Source organism: Boeremia exigua (genome assembly GCF_020726555.1).
Source record: "Boeremia exigua strain MPI-SDFR-AT-0100 chromosome Unknown C7974scaffold_7, whole genome shotgun sequence".
NCBI classification, from domain to species: Eukaryota; Fungi; Ascomycota; class Dothideomycetes; order Pleosporales; family Didymellaceae; genus Boeremia; species Boeremia exigua.
The window spans coordinates 1,423,505-1,441,545 of record NW_025763524.1 but is presented as its reverse complement, the minus strand read 5'-3'; the positions used below and the strand labels follow the sequence as shown (position 1 = coordinate 1,441,545).

The following is an 18,041-nucleotide window of genomic DNA, read 5'->3' as shown; positions in this document are numbered from 1 at the left end:
TACAAAACTACAATACCTATCGATTGATAAAACAAAGTAGCGCCTGCGGGCATTGGTGCGCAAAATGCGGTGCGCAACAGGCGACAGACAGCGTGTACTACTAGCCGGCATATGACTACGCCGCAATCTGCGCAACAATGCCTGTAGGCACCGCAATCTTTGGAAGTACGTAAATAACTTCAACATGCTTCGATCGGTATCAGAAAACAGCGCCTCAAGATGTTGACGCGCAAATTGCGGTGCGCAACAGGCGACGGGCGGCCTATACGACCGGCCAGCATAAGTAGACCGCATTTTGCGCAAAACTGACCGCAAGCACCGCAATCTTTGGCAGAGGATAGAGAAGTGTAAGACGAGACGGCAATATCATATTGCGGTGTCTGCGGTCAGGTTTGAACAAAATGCGGTGTGGAACCGTCGACGGGCGACGTGTACTTACCAGCCAGCACAATCACACCGCATTTTGCGCAACCACGCTCAAAAAGACCGCAATTTCTGGCAGGATATATAGGAGTGTAGGAAGAGTCAGCGATACCAGATTGCGGTGTCTGCGGTCTTTTTTGAACAAAATGCAGTGTGCAACAGGTAACAGGCGGCGTGTGCTACCAGCGAGCATATATCTCCACCGCTATCGACCACCAACCCTTGAAAAGACCGCAATTTCTGGCAGGAGATAGAGGCACCCAAGATGAGTCAGCGATATCGGATTGCGGTGTCTGCGGGCATCTTTGTGGAAAATGCGGTGTTCGACGTAAGGGGCCCTGCTATGGTAAGCTGTCCCACTACAAGTCGACCGCCCTCTTCCAAAGTTGGAGAAAAACACCGCAATTTTCAATCGTAGATAGAAATACATGTGGAGAGACTACAACCAAGGATTGCGGTGTCTGCGGTCAATTTTGCGCAAAATGCGGTGTTCAACGTAGGGAGCCTTGCTGTAGTAAGCTACACGGGTACAAGTCGACCGCCCTCTTTCAAAGTTTGATCAAAACACCGCAATCTTGGACAGTAGGCATAGAAGCGCAAAAGAAGGCCATAGCCAAAGATTGCGGTGCACGCGGGCGTTGGGGACCAAAATGCGGTGCCTGACAGTAGGAGGTCTCACTTTGGTACCCATGTGACTACAAGCCGACCGCCCTCTTTCAAAACTGGGACAAAACACCGCAATCTTGGTCAGTAGATATATATACATACAGCAAAGCTACAGCCAAGGATTGCGGTGCATGCGGTCATTTTTGGTCAAAATGCGGTGTCCAACAGTGGGAGGTCTGACGTTGATGAGCCACGAGACGGCAAGACTCCAGGTCGACCGCTCTCAACGAACACACGAGTAAAACACCGCAATTTTTGGCAGGAGGTAGTAACACATGATAGAAGACTACAGCCAGATATTGCAGTGCATCCGGACGTTGTGGATGAGAATGCGGTGCTCGACAGTTGGTCTTAGAGTCCCCTACGAGCTGACAGGCTTTATGTTGACCGCTCTCAGCATATATGCAAGAAAAAGACCGCAATATTTGGCTGGAGGTAGATAGACATATTGTGATACTACAGCCAAAGATTGCGGTCCCGGCGGTCATTGGTGCGCAAAATGCGGTCAACTGGAGGAGGTCTCTCTTGGTAAGCCACGGCACTGCGCGACTACAAGCTGACCGCTCTCGGCGAACATACAAGCAAAACACCGCAATCTTTCACGGGAAGTAGACCTACTCGACGCAAACCAGTGATATGAGATTGCGGTGTTTTCGGACGTTGATGGGCAAAATGCGGTGCGTAACTGTCGGCCCCCTGTCGGAGCGTCACGAGACGGCACCACGACACAGACCGCCCTCAACGCCCACACAAGCTACAGACCGCAATCTTTGGCAGGACATAGATGTATCTGAGACAAGACAGCAGCCAAAGATTGCGGTGCACGCGGCCTTTGGCGGTCGAAATGCGGTGCGCAACAGCAGGGCACTGTTAAGGGCTGCAAAACGAGACCGCTCTCAACGCCTATGCAAGTAAAAGACCGCAATTTTTGGCAGGACATAGAGAAGGGTAAAAAGAGATAGTAGCCTAATATTGCGGTCTTTGCGGTCATCAGAGCGAAAAATGCGGTCAATAGTAGGAGGCCGCTCGGTGGTGAGCTACGGGACTGCAAGACAACACCGCATTCAACGTGTATACAAGATATAGACCGCAATCTTTGGCAGGCGGTATATATAGCTTATATCAGACAGCAGCCTAAAATTGCGGTCTTTTCAAGCGTCAGGGGCCAAAATGCGGTCAATAGTAGATGGCTGCTCTGTAGTGAGCCACGGGGCTACATAACCACACCGCTCTCAACCTCTATACGAGATAAAGACCGCAATTTCTGGCTGGAGATAGTTGTGTATGATACGAGACAGCACCCTAAGATTGCGGTCTTTTTGAGCATTAACGCGCAAAATGCGGTCTCCAACCGTGGGAGGTCTACCTTTGGCAAACCACGAGACCGCTCTCAACCTCTATACGAGATACAGACCGCAATTTCTGGCAGGAGATAGCCACAAGCGCACAGAACCAGCAGTACCAGATTGCGGTCTTTCCAAGCACCGGCGCGCAAAATGCGGTCTCCAACCGCAGAAGCCCTCATCTCTGGTGAGTCACGAGACCACAAAACAGCGCAAACCTCCCGTAGCCCAAAACACCGCAAATTCCGGCACGAGGGTAGCGACATGTAGTATGAACCAGCGGTACAAAATTGCGGTCTTTCCGAGCACAAGCGCGCAAAATGCGGTCTCCAACAGCGACGCACGTCGAACGCGCCCACGCGCTCGTTAGGCAGGAGCCAGGCCGCAGCTGCCGTGTGAGATCCAGACTAGTTCTGCCCCGGCGGGCGAACAACCTTATCCGAACGTCGGCCGCGAGCTGGAGGGCCGCTGCAGGGCCGGTGTGCAGGCCCGTCCTGTCTCGCTGCGAGCGTGCCGGGGAGGTCCCAAGCTGGTCCAATGTCGCGGGCTTCGCTCCAACGTTGCTCTAAGCATGGAGTTCAGTGAGAGGACTAGGGTGGACTTCACGGCCTGAGATCGCTACAGACTTCTCCCAGCACCGCTCCAAGCCGGCCCCGGACGACGCCCTGGAGCTCAAGCGTGACTGCTGGTACGACGTCAGCCACTCCCGTTCCCATCGCCGTCGCCTTGGACGTAGCACAGCGGGCGCCAGCGCGTGGCGGCTGGGGCGGAGGGCGCCTCGCTGCGGCGTCGTCCCGGTCTCGCTCCAGCCTCGCCCACCGCAGCCCCAGACGCGCAGCACGACTGGGCGTGGCTGCAGGGTCAACGGCGTAGCGGCCGCTGTCGTGCACGGGTGGTGATGGAGCAGTGATGGAGCAGTACCGCGGCATCGACGGCGCTGGTGCGGACGCGTAGAGAGCAGGGCTAGCTGTGTGCCGTGCAACACCACGACGGGCGTGACTACTACACGGATGATCGGCGGGTTTTTGGACGGAGGCAAGGAGCGCAGCAGCGTTACGCGGTCGATTGGCCTAAGATCAATACATCGGGGTATTCCACCTGCCCAGAACCATACCACATCCGGTCTCCCCACCTCACGCCGCCTCCCCCTTCATCCCCCAGTACCCCTGCCGCAACGCCTTCGGCACCGTCATCTTATAGTGCAGATCATCTTCATCCCCGCTCCCCGCATCCTCACTCCCACTGCCGCCTGCGTAAAACTCCTCATCGCCTCTCAACCCCTTCGCGCCCGCAAACCCCTCCCCGTCGTCGCTGTCGTCGCCCTCGCTCCCCTCGTCCTCCGGGTAGTCGTTCCCGTAGTACTCCTCCGCATTCGAGTCCTCGTCGCTGTCGGCCTCGGGCTCCGAGTCGCTGCCCGTCCACCACTCGTCGTCGTCGGCTGCGAGCACGAGGTACCCGACGGTGCCGTGCGAGGCGAGTGTGGAGGCTGGCTGCGATACGCGGACGTATGTGTCGATGACGTACTCGGTGTCGATGTCCATGGCGTCTGCGTCGTCGTGGGCAGCGAGGGCTGCGGCTTTGGCGGGCGAGCGCTCCGCGAAGCGCGCGTGTGGTGCTTTGGGCTTGTATTTCAGCGGCGACGGGGCCGGGGCGTCGAGGCGGTGCGCGAGCGCCTCGAGTTCGCGCACATCGTGGGCCGACGGTTGGGAGCGGTGCGCGGGCGTCGAGGGCGCGGCGGCGCTCGAGGCGGCGCGGGTGCCGGGGCGTTTGCGCGGGCGCGTTTGCGCGGGCTCGGGCACGGCTTGCGGAGGGGGTGATGCGGTGCGTGGGGGCGAGGCGGCGCGGCGCTCGATGAAGACGTGTTTTGATTTCAGGCGCGACACGGGGTCGAGGTGGAAGCGGCGCTCGGTGGTAGGGGTCGCGGCATTGGGGTCCTGGGGCGCGTCGCCGGGCTTGGTGAGGCGGCGGAAGAAGATGTCGGTCTCGCTGCGCTGGCGCTTGACGCTGTTGTCGAAGATGAGGGCGTCGACGGGGGCTTCGGTGCGTTTGCGCTTGACGGAGAGGGTCTGGGGGGCGCGTTGCGACATTGTGGTGGTGTGGTGTCGCGGGGCGCGGGTGGTGTGGTGTCGCGGGGCGCGGGTGGTGTGGGTGAAGGGCGTTTTGGAGATAAAAGCGGAGGGGCATGTCCGCGGGGGATCGCTGGGTGATGTCAGCCCGGGCTAGCGTGGCCAAGAGCCAGGAACGCGCCGTGACCGCGCATCACATCACCTGCACTGATAGCGGCTATGTCCGTCTGAGACATGTCTGCCTGCGTAGAATCTGCCTATATACATATATCCTGTCCCTGAAGACGTCCGCTCCTTATCACCCCTTCTCGTATCCGCCCCGACCACCACCACCACCACCACCACCACCACCACCACCACCATGTCGATGAAACGGATCCGCGGCATCTTCGAGCGCGAGACGGAGCGCGAGGCTTCCTATGAGCCGCTCGAGGGCGGCTCGGAGCGTCCAGACGGCGAGCCCATCGAGGGTGCAGACGCCTTCTCGTGGACCACCTACTCCGTGTTCCTCCTGCTGGGCGTGGCTATGCTCTGGGCCTGGTACGACAGCTGCTCCGGACGCACAACTACACTAACATCGCTAGGAACATGTTCCTGGCCGCAAATCCGTACTTCCAGCGCCGCTTTGAGCGCAACGACAACCTCCTCCGCAACTTCCAGTCGGCCATCATGTCCGTGTCGACCGTCGGCAACCTCGGCTCCATGATCGTCTTGACCAAGCTGCAGGCGCGCGCCAACTACCCGCGCCGCATAGCAACCTCTCTGGTCCTGAACATCGGCGTCTTCACCCTGCTGGCCCTGTCTACGAAGATGTTCCTCGGCGTGACGGCCGGCGTCTACTTTGCGTTCCTGATGCTGATGGTGCTGAGCGCCAGTCTGGCCGCCGGCCTGTGCCAGAACGGCGTCTTCGCCTATGTCGCCGGCTTCGGCCGCGAGGAGTACACGCAGGGCATCATGGCGGGCCAGGGCATCGCCGGCGTGCTGCCCTGCATCGCGCAGATCGTCTCCGTGCTCTCCGTGCCGCCCAGCGAGCACGCCGACGGCACGCCCCAGCAGTCCAGCACCTCCGCCTTCGCCTACTTCCTCACCGCTACTGTTATCTCTGCGGCCGCACTCCTCGCCTTCGTCTCGCTCCAACGCAACCACTCCCGCGTCCACCTCGAGCACGTCGACGTCCCCTCCGACCGCAAGCCCGTACCCCTAACCCGGCTCTTCCGCAAACTGACCTGGCTCGCCACCGCCGTCTTCCTCACCTTTGTAGTCACCATGTTCTTCCCCGTCTTCACCCAGAAGATCCTCAGCGTGCGCGACCCGGCCTCCGCCCCGCGCCTCTTCCAGCCCGCGACCTTCATCCCGCTGGGCTTCCTGTTCTGGAACGCAGGCGACCTGCTCGGCCGCATGGGCCCCGCGCTGCCCGCGCTGCGCCTGACCGCGTACCCGCGCATCCTGTTCCTCTTCGCCGTCGCGCGCGCCGCGTTTATCCCGCTGTACCTGCTGTGCAACGTCGGCGGCACGGGGGCCGCGGTCGGCTCCGATTTTTTCTATCTCGTTGTCGTGCAGCTGTTATTTGGACTCTCGAATGGGTATCTGGGCAGCAGCTGCATGATGGGGTTTGTGGAGTGGGTTGATCCGGAAGAGGCGGAAGCGGCGGGCGGGTTTATGTCGTTGTGCTTGGTGGGCGGGTTGACGGCGGGGAGCTTCATGAGCTTCTTTGCTGCGCAGGCTATTTGATGGAGTTGTACGAATGGAGTTGGTGGCTGCCTCGAGGATCTCTGGACATCCACATCATGACGTATACCGCTTCTTCGCGTGACGGACAGGTCGTAATCTGCGCTTGTCTCGGCAAGGAACTCCAGGAATTGAATCTCTACCGCCGCTCGCCGCTACGTACGGTTTGAGGAGCTCCGACACCCTGTACAGCCTCCTGCTGGCGCCAACCTACTCCGAGACCCTTCCGGACATCAGAGAGCCTGAACATCGAGCTGCGCCTGTCCATATTGATAGATCCCTGATGGCTTCTTGTCCGTTTCGCTGCCTAGAGCACGAAAGAACAGGACACGGCGGTCAAGAGCAGACGCCGCACACTCTCCTCTCACCACCACCAGCAACCGAGGGTCTCGACAAGCACAACGTCACATGTTCGGTTGTAAGAGAAGGAGTCGCATCCTTGTCCGGCAGGCTGGGGCCTTGCATAAGCGCGCTGCGGCACGGCACAGCTTCCGGAGGGATGTCTGGAAACCCCGCGTTGCAAGGCTGAGTTCATGCTGCCTCGACCAACAGGTGTTTGTGTGCATTGATTTGATGCACGACAATTCCGGACCTGAAGAGAGTCCGACGAGGCTTTGCTGTTCAAAAGCCACCCAATATAACACAGAGAGTCAGAGACATTAGGTAGCCAGGGTATCACAATCTCGCATCGTATCATGGCTTGCTCCAATCATGCTGCTGTGGTGTGTGATTACCCCGCCGTTCTCCCGTGTAAAGCTCCTCGTCCTACACTGATCTTGCTCCAGGCACCTTAACAGCCTCCAGATACTGACTGACAATGACGAGAGAAAGAATGCTCGACGCGATCTCCCAGTATGACTCCCGCGACCTCATCATCGCGGCTCTTGTCGTATTCGTCTCCTACGCGATCGGCAACGCAGTCTACCAGCTCTACTTCAGCCCGCTGTCGAAGTTCCCCGGCCCAAAGATAGCAGCCGTCACGCTGTGGTACGAGATCTACTACGACGTGTTCAAATGGGGCAGATACTGGGTAGAAGTGCAGAAGATGCACGAGGAATACGGTACATATCCTCACACTCCAAGCGCAAGCCAACACTGACCCCCCAAGGCCCCATCGTCCGCATCAGCCCGTCCGAACTCCACGTCGCAGACCTCGCCTTCATCGACACCCTCTACACCCGCTCCGCGCCCCGCGACAAACACTCCTTCATGACCCGCCAGTTCGGCAACGACGACACCACCTTCAGCACCACGGCGCACGCGCACCACCGCCTGCGCCGCGCCGCCCTGAACCCCTTCTTCTCCACCCAGCGCATCGCCGGCCTGCAAGCCATGATCTGGACGCACGTCGAGAAGCTGTGCGCGCGCTTCGACGAATACGCTGCGGCTGCCAAACCGCTGCCCGCCGGCGACGCCTTCGCGTGTCTGACCGCAGACATCATCATCGAGTACACGATGGGCTTGCAGCAAAACGCGCTGGACGCGCCGGATTTCGCGCCGCTGTTCACCCAGGCGGTCAAGAAGTTCGCATCCATGGGCGTGTATGCGAAACACATGCCATGGATCCACGCGCTCACGCACGCACTCCCGCAGCACTGGATTGCGCGCGTGAGTCCGGAGTACGGCGCCATGCTGGCGTTTCGACATATGAACAACGACCGCGTGGCGGAAGTGTTCGCGCGGCACGAGAAACGCGACGCTTTTGGGGGAGGGGGACACGGTCGCGACGCCGCCACGGCGACCGTCTTCGACGCGCTGCTCACCTCCCCCCTCCCTCCCGCGGAAAAGAATCTGCAGCGCCTCTCCCAGGAATCCCAGCTCCTCGTCGGCGCCGCCCTCGACACCACCGCCCACGCCCTGACCACAACCCTGTACCACCTGCTCGCCCACCCCACCGCCCTGCGCACCCTACGCGCCGAACTCCTCACCCTCGGCGACCCGCGCGCGCACCACGCGCTGCCCGCGCTCGAAGCCCTACCGTACCTGACCGCGGTGCTGAACGAGGGTCTCCGGTTGAGCCACGGGTTGGCGTGCAGGAATGCGCGCATCGCGCACACCCCGCTGGCGTACGGGGGGTGGGTGATTCCGGCGGGCACGCCGGTGGGGATGAGTGCGCAGATGACACACTTCAACGCTGATATCTTCCCCGAGCCGCTGCGGTTTTGGCCGGAGAGGTGGCTCACTTCCTCCTCCTCCGCGCCCAACAACCGCCCGCTAAAAGATTTCCTCATGGCGTTTGGCCGCGGCGGGCGGCAGTGCGTGGGGATGGGGTTGGCGCGGGCGGAGATGGGGATCGTTATTGCGGCGATCGTGGGGCGGTTTCCGGGGTTGAGGCTGTGTGAGGGGGTGGGCAGGGAGGAGGTGGATTTGGTGCATGATTTGTTTTTGCCGGGGGTGAAGGCGGGGGGGAAGGGGGTGAGGGTTATGGTGGCGTGAGGGGAGGGGGGTGGATGTGTTGATTGTCAATGTGTGGGGGGTGAGTGTGTTGGTGGTGAGTATGTCGATTGTGAATGTGGATGTATTAATCGTCAATGTACTGCTGAGAGCGTATTGTGTATCTGCAAACTCCTGTCCGTGCAAAGAAATAACCGGGTATCTTGATAACGCCCCCCAACGCCTTAATTCACGCGTTCAGCGTGCTGTCCTCATTACCAGCCCTCGCATCCTTCTCTCCCTGACTGCTCAAGACCCCCCCACGCTCAGACTGCTCTTCCTCTGCCCCGGCCCCGGCAACTGCCCCGGCAGAATCTGCCGCGGCCCCGCCATCCCGCTCTGCCGGCGCCCCATCCCCTCCAGGCCCGCGCTCATCGGGAACCCGCCCATGCCCGCGCTGCCAGGGAACCCGTCGCTGGACGCACTCGGCGGCGCGCCCATGCCGCCGAGCCGCAGCCCCATGCCGCCGTCGGTGGCGCTGGGCGGGTTGCCGAAGGGATTGGCGGCGGGCGGCGCACCCAGCGCGGACCGGATCATGTCCTTCATGCGGATGTACTGGTACTTTGAGCGCTGGGAGACGTGGGTGTAGGCGGCGAGGGGCCGGGGCTTGTGGCGAGCGAGCGCGGCCATGATGGCGTCTTTCTCCTCGTCCGAGTCGACGGCGCCCGAGGGCTCGAGGTCTTCGGGCAGCGGGGCGTTGGCGTCGATGGCGGCGCCTGTGAAGTGTTAGAGGGTGCAATGTGCAAGACAGAAAAGACAACGCACGCTGCTGCTTGGCCTGGTTCTTCTTCTGGTACTGCGCCAGCAGCATGTCGTAGGGCAGGCTGCGGCCGGGGACGGCGCGCTTCAGGCCCATGCTGTGCGACTTGCAGGTCAGGCTGCGGGCGCAGAAGCCGCCGTTGGGGAGCGGCACGCCGCACTGGCGCTCGACGTCGACGGGGCCCTTGGGCTTCGCGCCCTTGGCCTTGGGCTCGTCCTTCTTCTTCTTCTTTGCGCCGGGCTTCTCCGAGTCGCCGTCGATCTTGCGCTTCTTGCCCTTCTTGGCGCCCGGCTCGAGGCCCTTGATCGCAGACTTGCGCGCGCGGATGTCGTCGTCGTCCTCGCCCTTCTCTTTGCGCAGCGCCGCGTCCTTTGCCTCCTTGGCCTCCTTCTTCTTCCGCTGCTTGTCGGCCTTCTTGTTCAGGCAGTCGCGGATGTGTGTTGCTGACGCCGCGCGCAGTATCGGCCGCCGGCAGTGCTTGCATTGTATCGTGTCGACCTTGTCGTCCAGGGGGCGGCCGGTCTGGAATCCCGCGAGCGTCTTCTCGTCGAGCGGGTTGACGACCGGCGAGCCCGTCGAGGCAGGCTTGCAGTCGACATCTGCTGGGGTCAGACGCGCTCGCGTGCAGTGCGGCTACATACTCTTCGCGTCGCTCTCCTTCCAGTTGCCCGCTTCGGTGGGCTTGGGCGCAGCTTTCTTGATCTTGAGTGTGAATTTCTTGTTCTCCGTCTTGATGACGTTCTTCACGGCGCCGCCGCCCAGCAGGCTAGACCGTGAGTCCATGCCTGTTCGTGGTGGTCAGCGTGTGGAGTTGCGGAGATACGCGGCGGGATGGCCACCACGCCACCGCACACGACTATGGCGCCCGGACTGCGTCGATGCTGCTTACCGTGGTATTGTTGTGTGTAGGTCTGGAGACAATATCGCCGAATAACCTCGATGACGAGGGCGACGCTGTCCTGATGCGCAGGCTGTCGTTTGAGCGTCACTTGTCTTGGCATGTTATGTAAGCACATTCACGGGTCTCGAGCACACGCGCAGTTGATCGTGTCTAATTGTACAATAACAGTGCTACCCAGTTGTAGCAGCCATGTGCTCGTCGAACAAATCCGACCCTACGCTTTGCCTGAAAAGAAGTGGACAGTTGCTGACGTCCTGTACATCCCACAACGCCATACCTCTATACGCAGCGCAATGCTGCTCATCCCCGTGTGCAAACTCCAGAAAATGCCCAGTACATGCTGATGGTACGCATGCAACGCCGAAACACCAACCAATACACCCGTAATCGTCGCACGACTGCTATCGCTGGCGAACTACCGTCTGCCTTTGCTTTTAGCAGTCTTGACAACCCTAGCCTTGCCCTTCCGAGGGGGCTCGTACTCGGTGGCGTGTGTGTAGCCGTACTCGTCAAGCATGATGCTATTCGTCCAGAGCAGGCAGCGGTCCTTGACTTCCTCCTTGTCAGCGTTCGCCTTGCCACGCGTTGATACTCGAGGCTTGCTGTCCTCGTCCTCCTCGTCCTCCTCCGCCTTGACCGCTTTCGTGAGGTGCTTCTTCATCTTCTCCATGTACTCCGCAATGCGGTCACGGAAGATCTGCAGCTCCTTGCGAAGCTGCTTCTCACGATGGCCGCGTTCGTCCAACCAGCCAATCAGCCTGTCGATATCCTCAGGGTCGTCGTAGTAAGCCCACTCCTTGGATGTGGTGAGATGTGTGGACCCCTCCTCCTTCTCTTTTCGCTGTGGGATGGTAAACTTGAATCGCTGCATGTCCTGTGACAGAGCCGGCTCTTCAAGACACGGCTGTAGCTCTTCGGCGTCCGGTCCCTGCACCCAAATGCGACCGTTGGCGTATCCGTACTCTGCCGTGCTGCTGTTGGGGACGCCACCAAATGGCATTCCGTTGTGCTCGAACCAGTAGTACTTGTTGAGGAATCGGTCCTTGCCCAGCACCTTGCTGCGATGAACCAAGGTCTCGCGGAGGTCGTCGTCCAGCTCGTTGATGTTCGCTTCGCACTCCTTAAGTTCGTCTTTCTTGTCCTCGACTGATTTCAACAGCTTCTCCCACTCCTTCTGCTTCCTGTTCTTCTCGGCCTCGATCTTGGCCTTCTTGGCCTTCTCTTTGCGGGCTTCTTCCGCTGCCGCCTTCCGCTTGTTCTTCGTGCGGGTTCGGCTCTTCGCGGCGGATGCATCTTCGGACTCGTTGACGTCTCCTTCGGCAGCTTCGGCAACAGACTCCGTCACGCTGAGCATTGATACGTCTTCATTCTCCTTCGCATCCGAGGGCGAGGCTGGCGTGTTATCGGGTAGCTTGATCTTGCGCTCCAGGTCCAGCTTGAACAAGTCATCGGCCCTGCATGTGTTAGTAGTGCGTGCGTCTGGATTTAATTGACTTACAGTTCTTTGCGTTTCCTCTGGAACTCGATCTTCTCCTTGCGAAGTCGAGTCATTTCGAGGGACGCCGCGTTGAGCTGATCACGGAAGGCCTCGGTCGTCACGGTCAGGCGCAGGACCTGGTCCAGCGCTGAGACGCGCAGGTTGACATCCATGTCGCGGTAGTTCTCCGCAATGCTCTCAATAGTCGGTTCCTGAGCACCTGGTACGAGAACGGCGAGGATTTCGTCGCATGTCTCCTTCTGGAGTGGGTCAAAAGACAGGCGGTATAACAGAGCTACCATAATAGCCTGCCAGCCGCCGTTCTGGAAGTTCCTGATCTTCAGCTGTTCGACCCAGTCGAAGTCAGCAACGAACGCGGCAGCTTTGTGGATCTCCTTTGGCGGCTCGGGGGTTGGTGTCCGGGCTTTCTCGACGATCTGCTGCACCTCAGACTTCCTCAAACTACTGCGAGTAGTCCGCTTGGGAGGCTCTGGCTCGGGTGTTGGCGTGGACTCTTCACTCGAATCCTCTTCTTCCGACTCATCCGCCTCGGCCATGTTTGGCAGAGAAGCTTGGAGTTTTCCATTCTCGCCAACGATCTGCTTCAGCACAGAACAGTGGACTTCCACAAACAACTCGCATTCCTGCTCCTCCGAGGAGTACCGCATGGCATCTGCGAAGTCATCGAACGTGAAAGAGTCGAGCGAGTAGATAGTGTCGTGTACGTTGAGGGTCTCCCACGCACACAGCAGCGGGCCGACACTTCTCATCAGAATACCGGTCTTGTCTTCCTCTGCAGGCCCTTCCACGCCGTCCGGGACGTCGTCTGAGAAGAACTTCAGCGAAGGTCGTAGAGTATTCAGGCGAGGCTGCGAGATTTCCAAATCTTCGATAGGATACTTGATCGGCTCGAAGTGTTTTGTCGGCACAGAGACCTGCTGCTGTTGTTGCTGATGTTGAGGAGGGTTCCGGGGCGCAAACTGCTGGTACTGCATGAATCCATTCTGGAATGGAAGATTGACAGGCAACGCGCCGGGTGGGTGATGGATGAGGTGCGCGAGACTGGGAGGAAGGGCGTTCGGTATGTTGAGAGGGACGCCTTGTTGTAGATGGTGCGGCCCGTTTTGATGCGCAAACTGTGGTGGTAGTCCGCCGTGCATCTGCTGAGCATGTGGGTGTATGAGATGGGGTAGGTGTTGCACGTGCGGGGGATTTGTTGCAAACTGAACGAATGCAGACGGCCCTTGCCCATGCTGGGTTTGCTGCTGGGGTCGGTGTCCGTTTGTCTGTGGCGCGCCTCCGTTAGCCAATTGGTGCGGGTGGGTTTGCTGGATGGGTGATCTCGTGCCGTTCGGGTGAGAGCCATTTGTCAACTTCTTCTGCGCCATCACCGATTCCCGGGTCTTGTTATCTGGAATCTTGGTGGGAATCTTGTAGCGTTTGGCCAAATGCTCCCTCGCCATCCAAGGAGCACCAATCCACGACTCTCTCGTCACCGTGCTACGGAGGAATTGCTTCAAGATGAGTTTTGAGAAGTACTTCCGGTCTCTTTGCAGGTCTGCAGCCTTGTACTTTGTGATGGGTTCGTTGTTGTCGTCCATGGTGATAACGTAGGTGTAGGCCCGGTACTGCTCTTCAGGAGACCGTGTGAAGGCATGCTGATGTAACTGGCTGTTGTCGGTGATGTCTGTGATCACGCCGTAACGGCGGTTGATAGGCCCTTCGACCTCGATGCAGACTCTGTCGCCGACCATGTATTGTTCCTTGAACTCCTGCCGGGAGTTAGCACTGAATCTTCAGACTGCCATGGCATCGTCGGGTGGCGACTTACGTCAAAAACAAGATTGACTAGAACGACGTTAGCTGGGACCAAGCAACGTTTGGCCAGAACTTACCCAAGTCGTCCATACGCGAAGTGGTCCTGAATTGGACGAAGTGGAGGACACGCGACCTCAAAGTGTCAGGGAAGATGCTGTCAATCTCCCTTAACGCCTCCGTCTGCGTTTCCGTTACCTTGATGCCCTCCCAGACAGGCTCAGAGCTCACCTGGCTCTCCATGGCCTCGAAAAAGGTGTAGCCCGAATGCCCGGTGGATTCGCAGGTGAACAGCTTCTACATAGGGTGTTAGTGCTGTCTCTCCAAGAGCAGTCGTTGCAAACTCGGGGCCTACCTGAGCATAGAAGTCTAACCTGCCGCAGTGTTAGCAGACCTCAACCTTGACGTCATATGGATCTGTATCGTACCGCCTGAGATATTTGTCATACTCGTTGTAGACTTCCCCCGTCTTTTCGATGACCCAGACCTGTCCACGTTAGCATGTTTTTCGGACAATTGTTGTCCACCATACCTCATCGTAGTCTCCGACGTCACTCGGTGTAGGGTCGAACTTCACTGGCTTGCGTTTGAAGAGCACCTGTCTGGTCAGAAGAACGATCACTCAAACCCTCAAGGGTCGTGTCATACCATGTTGCTGGATTACGAGCTCATGTGAGATCTTGCGCGCTCGAGCAGTCGCGGTTCGACCTTCGGAACGGTCGCGTTGCCGGAATCGCGTCGCGTAGGCTAAGGAGCGTCGATTGAGCTTAGGTATATGTTTGCGCAGCTCCTCCGAGGTGTATTCGACCAAGACTGTAGCTGTTGCGCGTGTCCAACTATGATGTCGTAAAACTTGTCGCAAGCCTCGTGGGTCCGAAATGCGTTCCGAGACGCGTCGTTCGGTTCCGAAAACGCGTGTCTTGGGTGTGTGGTCGAGTTCGTGACGTTTGTGGATGCGGAGGTGGAGGCGATAGAGGGGTGAGAGCGGCAGGATGGCTTAGAATAATTCAATGGGGGGGAGGGAAAGTTATAAGGTAGTTTGCCGGACCGTCAACGCTCTTGCCAAGGGACCTTGACCTAAATCGGCATGAACCCTACTCACGTCGTCCTCACACAACCCTACCTTCTGCACACCGCTGCAGGTCCAGCACAGGCGTATTCGGACTCGTTTTGATCGTCGAGACGAGTCAAGTCTTGATGCGATATATTCTAATCGCTTGCAACTAATTTATGAGTGATGTTGGTAGACATAAAGGGAGGTACGTCAACCCGTAGGTCTTGAGCCACCACCAGTGGACAGATCCGACCCACTTGAACCTGGGCATGATCTTCCGCCTCGCCAACTTGAACAGTTTGCGAGGGCACATGCTTCTTTCATCTCACTTCAAAAGTTCAGTCCTTGCGCAATACATGAAGATGCTTAGATCCATTATCAGACCCTTGGGGGTTTTTCACTACCCCAGAGAAAGTTGCTGGAAACAATGACAAGTGAGCAACTCAATGATTTGTTTATGGACACGTAAGTATATCATGCAAGGACACTGGTAGTGTTCAATATCTGTTTCTCTGAAAAGCATACTTGATCTTGAAAAGGATGGGGATTACCATCACTTATCGAGGCTCAAGATAACCTTCAATCACCACAGACGTTTGCAGCGACCAATCTCAGACTCATGTGTCAAAATAAACAACCAAGAATCCCAGCCAGCTGCTGACAACACCGATAGCTGAGTACGAGCTGATGAACATCAGAGGAAGGAACTCATAGCGGGAGCCGAAGATGACGCTGTGGAACAACGAGCAATATGCGATCAAGGGGATAGACAAAGCAATGTACAGAACAGAGAAGCGGTCAAGCAGGAAGAGGCGTCGTTCGGACGAGCTGGGTCGTTGTCAGTGACGAAACATGAAAACTTGTAGAGTACTCACGCTGGTGCGAGTCTGTCGAAGCTCAACAGAAAAGCAACAAGCCAGAAGATGGTGTAGACCGTCTTGATGGGAAACTCGGCAGTTGTGAACAACAGAGGGAACAGTGACACGTGGCCGGACACTGCTAGAGGCCGGAAAGCGCCAAAGTATCGGCGGTCACGGAGGGCCACCAAGCTGAAAGGGATGATGACGAGCAAGATCGCTTTCTCGTGGACGTGCCAGCCAAACAGAAAAGATGCGTAGCCACACAAAGTGACCGCACCGACAAAGGTTTCCCACGTTGGCTTGTAGAGAAGGCGTAGGAGGACGGGCTGTACACTGTTAGTTATGTCATGCGCGAAGCGGAGATTTAACACACAATCTGAGTGCCAAGAGTGAGCAGAAAGCACGTAAGAGGCACAATGTCGGGGAGCACCGCAAATGAAGAGTCTCCAACGAGTCCACGAGTGACGCTATTGACTGCGTCCTGATTAACGGTCAGGCCAAGACGAGGAGCCACTACACATATTAGCACAACCCGAAAAGCGTCGTAATGGGCAACTTACGATAGATGAGCAGTCTGTCGGTGAAAGAGTACATTGCCCAGACGTTTGGAGCCCAATAAGCATGGCAAAGGCCGCGGGAGAATGGGAATAGACGCTTGAACACTTGTTCGAGTTGCCCCCAGAGCGCAAATGGTCCGAAGGCACTGGCGAAAACAGCAACGATACCCACGCCCAGTTTGACGCAGTTCAAGAAGCGGATGGTGAAGTACGGAAACTTTCGGCGTTCACCCAGGCAGTATGCACGGAGGAGGAACACAAAGTAGGCAGGGGCCAAGTAGAGGTATATGTGCTTCAAGCACAGGAGCGCTGCAAAGAGAAGGCCTGAGAGAAGCAGCGTCGACTTGTTCCTCGCCAGCACCATGGATAGTATGAGGACACCATAGAGGAAGCCGTTGTACTGGAAGTGGATGTGGTCGATGATCAGAAGACCAGGTGAAAGAAGAATTGACAGTGCGGCTGCATGAGCAGTGACTTTCGACTTGGACGTCTTCACATAGCTGTTCAAGGTCAGCAAGCAGCAAGATGCGAATGGGGATAGTGCTGTACAGGTGCAAAGCGTAGACCAGCACCAGCTCCGTGACAATTACAGTGCTCCGCTGGAAATAGACGGTCTGCCAGCTGTCGTAGTTGAGGTCCTTCACATTCAGCAACGCAGGCTCGACGTATGCAGCAGCCTGAGACATGAGCCATTCAAAGTAGGCAAAGAATGGCGGATAGTCGAGGGTCCATTCTGACGTTTTCTATAAACCAGGTCAGACTTCTCGCCTCAGCCCACAGATCTTCCAGCACAAGCTCACTTCATAGTACCACTCCTTGATATCAAGCGAATGCGTCAGAGCCAGCCAGTTGCGGTGGACTTCAAAGTCTGTTGATTTGCTGGCAAAACGCGTGAGCACCCATGTCCGTGACATTAAAACTTCATGCCATTGCACCTACTATGCAGGGAACAGCAGCACTTTCAAGGCCGTCGCCACGACAGCGCACTGCGCAATCGACGGATACAGTTCTGACATTGCGTCTGTGTCGAGTGGTGGGCAAGCAGCAGGCGAAAAGACACGAGTCGGCAGTCACTGCTCACGAATACAGTCCGTGCGCCTTCCCCTTTGAGCACGAAATTGATGCTTTACAAACTCGCCTCACAGACCCAATTCTACGAGTACGGCGAGCATAAAGGAGTCGTTCAGAATACAAGAAAAGCGAATCCCTGCACCGCAAATTCCATCATATGCGAGCGACTACTGATTGAGAACGTGACCACGCTCCTCTTTCATGAAACGACGCGTTTCGCCGCTAGGGTCCCTGACGTGCCCACGGAGTGGGCGCCGTAGTTAGGACCCTTTCGCCAGGGAGCCGCCAGAAGCCTCACAGACGCCGGGCCGTGTTGGTTGCTTTTTCGCAGCGTTCTGGAAGAGAGACCTGGCGGGAGCCTCTTGTTAGCTCAGGCACGATCCTGCAAGCACCCGCTGCACTGCAGTCAGCCCTGCGACGGTGATCGGCGGCCACAGCTGGGTGACCATCCCTGGCCTCAACGTGAGACAGGCAGAAACATCGCTGCAAGCGATGCACGCCACATTGCACAGGCGTCGGCGACGGTTGGAGGCCCCAGTCTGCAGGGCCCGGCAGGTGTTGCTAAATGGTTTGCGCGATTCGTTGTAGAGTAGTGCACGGGCACGCCTTCCCGTATTGGTCGCACTCATTTGCTGCCTTCTCCTGTCTCGCAACGCGGTGAGAGCATTTTCCACCCACCTCTCTTCTTTCTCCCCTCCGCCATCAGGTCGCGTTGTCCTCTGCGGTCCTTTCGCTCATTATCTACGCTTCTCCAGCTCCGGGGCCCTTGGCAAAGTCGGCCTCTTTGCCTCATTCATTCTTATTGTTCGCTCTTTCAGCAACGCCGACCAAAAAACAGACCCAGGCCAGCATCTGCCCCCGCGCACGCAGCCTTTAATTCTGTCCCG

At 57.9% G+C, this 18,041-nt stretch overlaps 5 protein-coding genes across 5 annotated transcripts; 2 read left to right on the top strand and 3 right to left on the bottom strand.

Annotated features, from left to right (window-relative positions):
* Nucleotides 1-3,283: 3,283 nt before the first annotated feature.
* Nucleotides 3,284-4,580, bottom strand: C7974DRAFT_425260 (uncharacterized protein). The gene has a single exon (XM_046144469.1). The coding sequence runs from the start codon at nt 4,517-4,519 to the stop codon at nt 3,566-3,568; it is 954 nt and encodes a 317-aa protein (XP_045996412.1). The 5' UTR covers nt 4,520-4,580; the 3' UTR covers nt 3,284-3,565.
* A 285-nt stretch (nt 4,581-4,865) lies between these two features.
* C7974DRAFT_313699 (nucleoside transporter-domain-containing protein) lies at nt 4,866-6,229 on the top strand (the record flags this gene model as incomplete). The annotated part of the gene is made up of 2 exons (XM_046138426.1): nt 4,866-5,038; nt 5,083-6,229. The coding sequence occupies 2 exons, from the start codon at nt 4,866-4,868 to the stop codon at nt 6,227-6,229; spliced, it is 1,320 nt and encodes a 439-aa protein (XP_045996411.1).
* An 829-nt stretch (nt 6,230-7,058) lies between these two features.
* C7974DRAFT_312184 (cytochrome P450) lies at nt 7,059-8,662 on the top strand (the record flags this gene model as incomplete). Its single annotated transcript, XM_046138351.1, has 2 exons — nt 7,059-7,287; nt 7,335-8,662. The coding sequence occupies 2 exons, from the start codon at nt 7,059-7,061 to the stop codon at nt 8,660-8,662; spliced, it is 1,557 nt and encodes a 518-aa protein (XP_045996410.1).
* A 246-nt stretch (nt 8,663-8,908) lies between these two features.
* Nucleotides 8,909-10,202, bottom strand: C7974DRAFT_434655 (SCA7, zinc-binding domain-containing protein; the record flags this gene model as incomplete). Its single annotated transcript, XM_046145005.1, has 3 exons — nt 8,909-9,375; nt 9,425-10,018; nt 10,061-10,202. The coding sequence occupies 3 exons, from the start codon at nt 10,200-10,202 to the stop codon at nt 8,909-8,911; spliced, it is 1,203 nt and encodes a 400-aa protein (XP_045996409.1).
* Nucleotides 10,203-10,445: 243 nt separating this feature from the next.
* C7974DRAFT_425256 (ALG6, ALG8 glycosyltransferase family-domain-containing protein) lies at nt 10,446-17,264 on the bottom strand. Its single transcript, XM_046144468.1, has 14 exons — nt 17,023-17,264; nt 16,884-16,962; nt 16,633-16,826; nt 16,087-16,583; nt 15,900-16,039; nt 15,542-15,852; nt 15,329-15,494; nt 14,145-14,210; nt 14,041-14,099; nt 13,968-13,986; nt 13,693-13,909; nt 13,629-13,645; nt 11,819-13,569; nt 10,446-11,774 (listed from the first exon to the last, which is right to left on the bottom strand). The coding sequence occupies exons 1-14, from the start codon at nt 17,097-17,099 to the stop codon at nt 10,736-10,738; spliced, it is 4,632 nt and encodes a 1,543-aa protein (XP_045996408.1). The 5' UTR covers nt 17,100-17,264; the 3' UTR covers nt 10,446-10,735.
* Nucleotides 17,265-18,041: the final 777 nt, after the last annotated feature.

What these genes read in the sequence shown, in the direction of transcription:
- C7974DRAFT_425256 (XM_046144468.1), bottom strand. Translation starts at nt 17,099, where the DNA reads ATGTCAGAACTGTATCCGTCGATTGCGCAGTGCGCTGTCGTGGCGACG. An exon ending in TCACTCTTGGCACTCAGATT is followed by an intron (nt 15,853 to 15,899) that starts GTGTGTTAAATC and finishes AACAGTGTACAG; the next exon opens with CCCGTCCTCCTACGCCTTCT. An exon ending in ACGTCGGAGACTACGATGAG is followed by an intron (nt 14,100 to 14,144) that starts GTATGGTGGACA and finishes TAACGTGGACAG; the next exon opens with GTCTGGGTCATCGAAAAGAC.
- C7974DRAFT_425260 (XM_046144469.1), bottom strand. Translation starts at nt 4,519, where the DNA reads ATGTCGCAACGCGCCCCCCAGACCCTCTCCGTCAAGCGCAAACGCACC.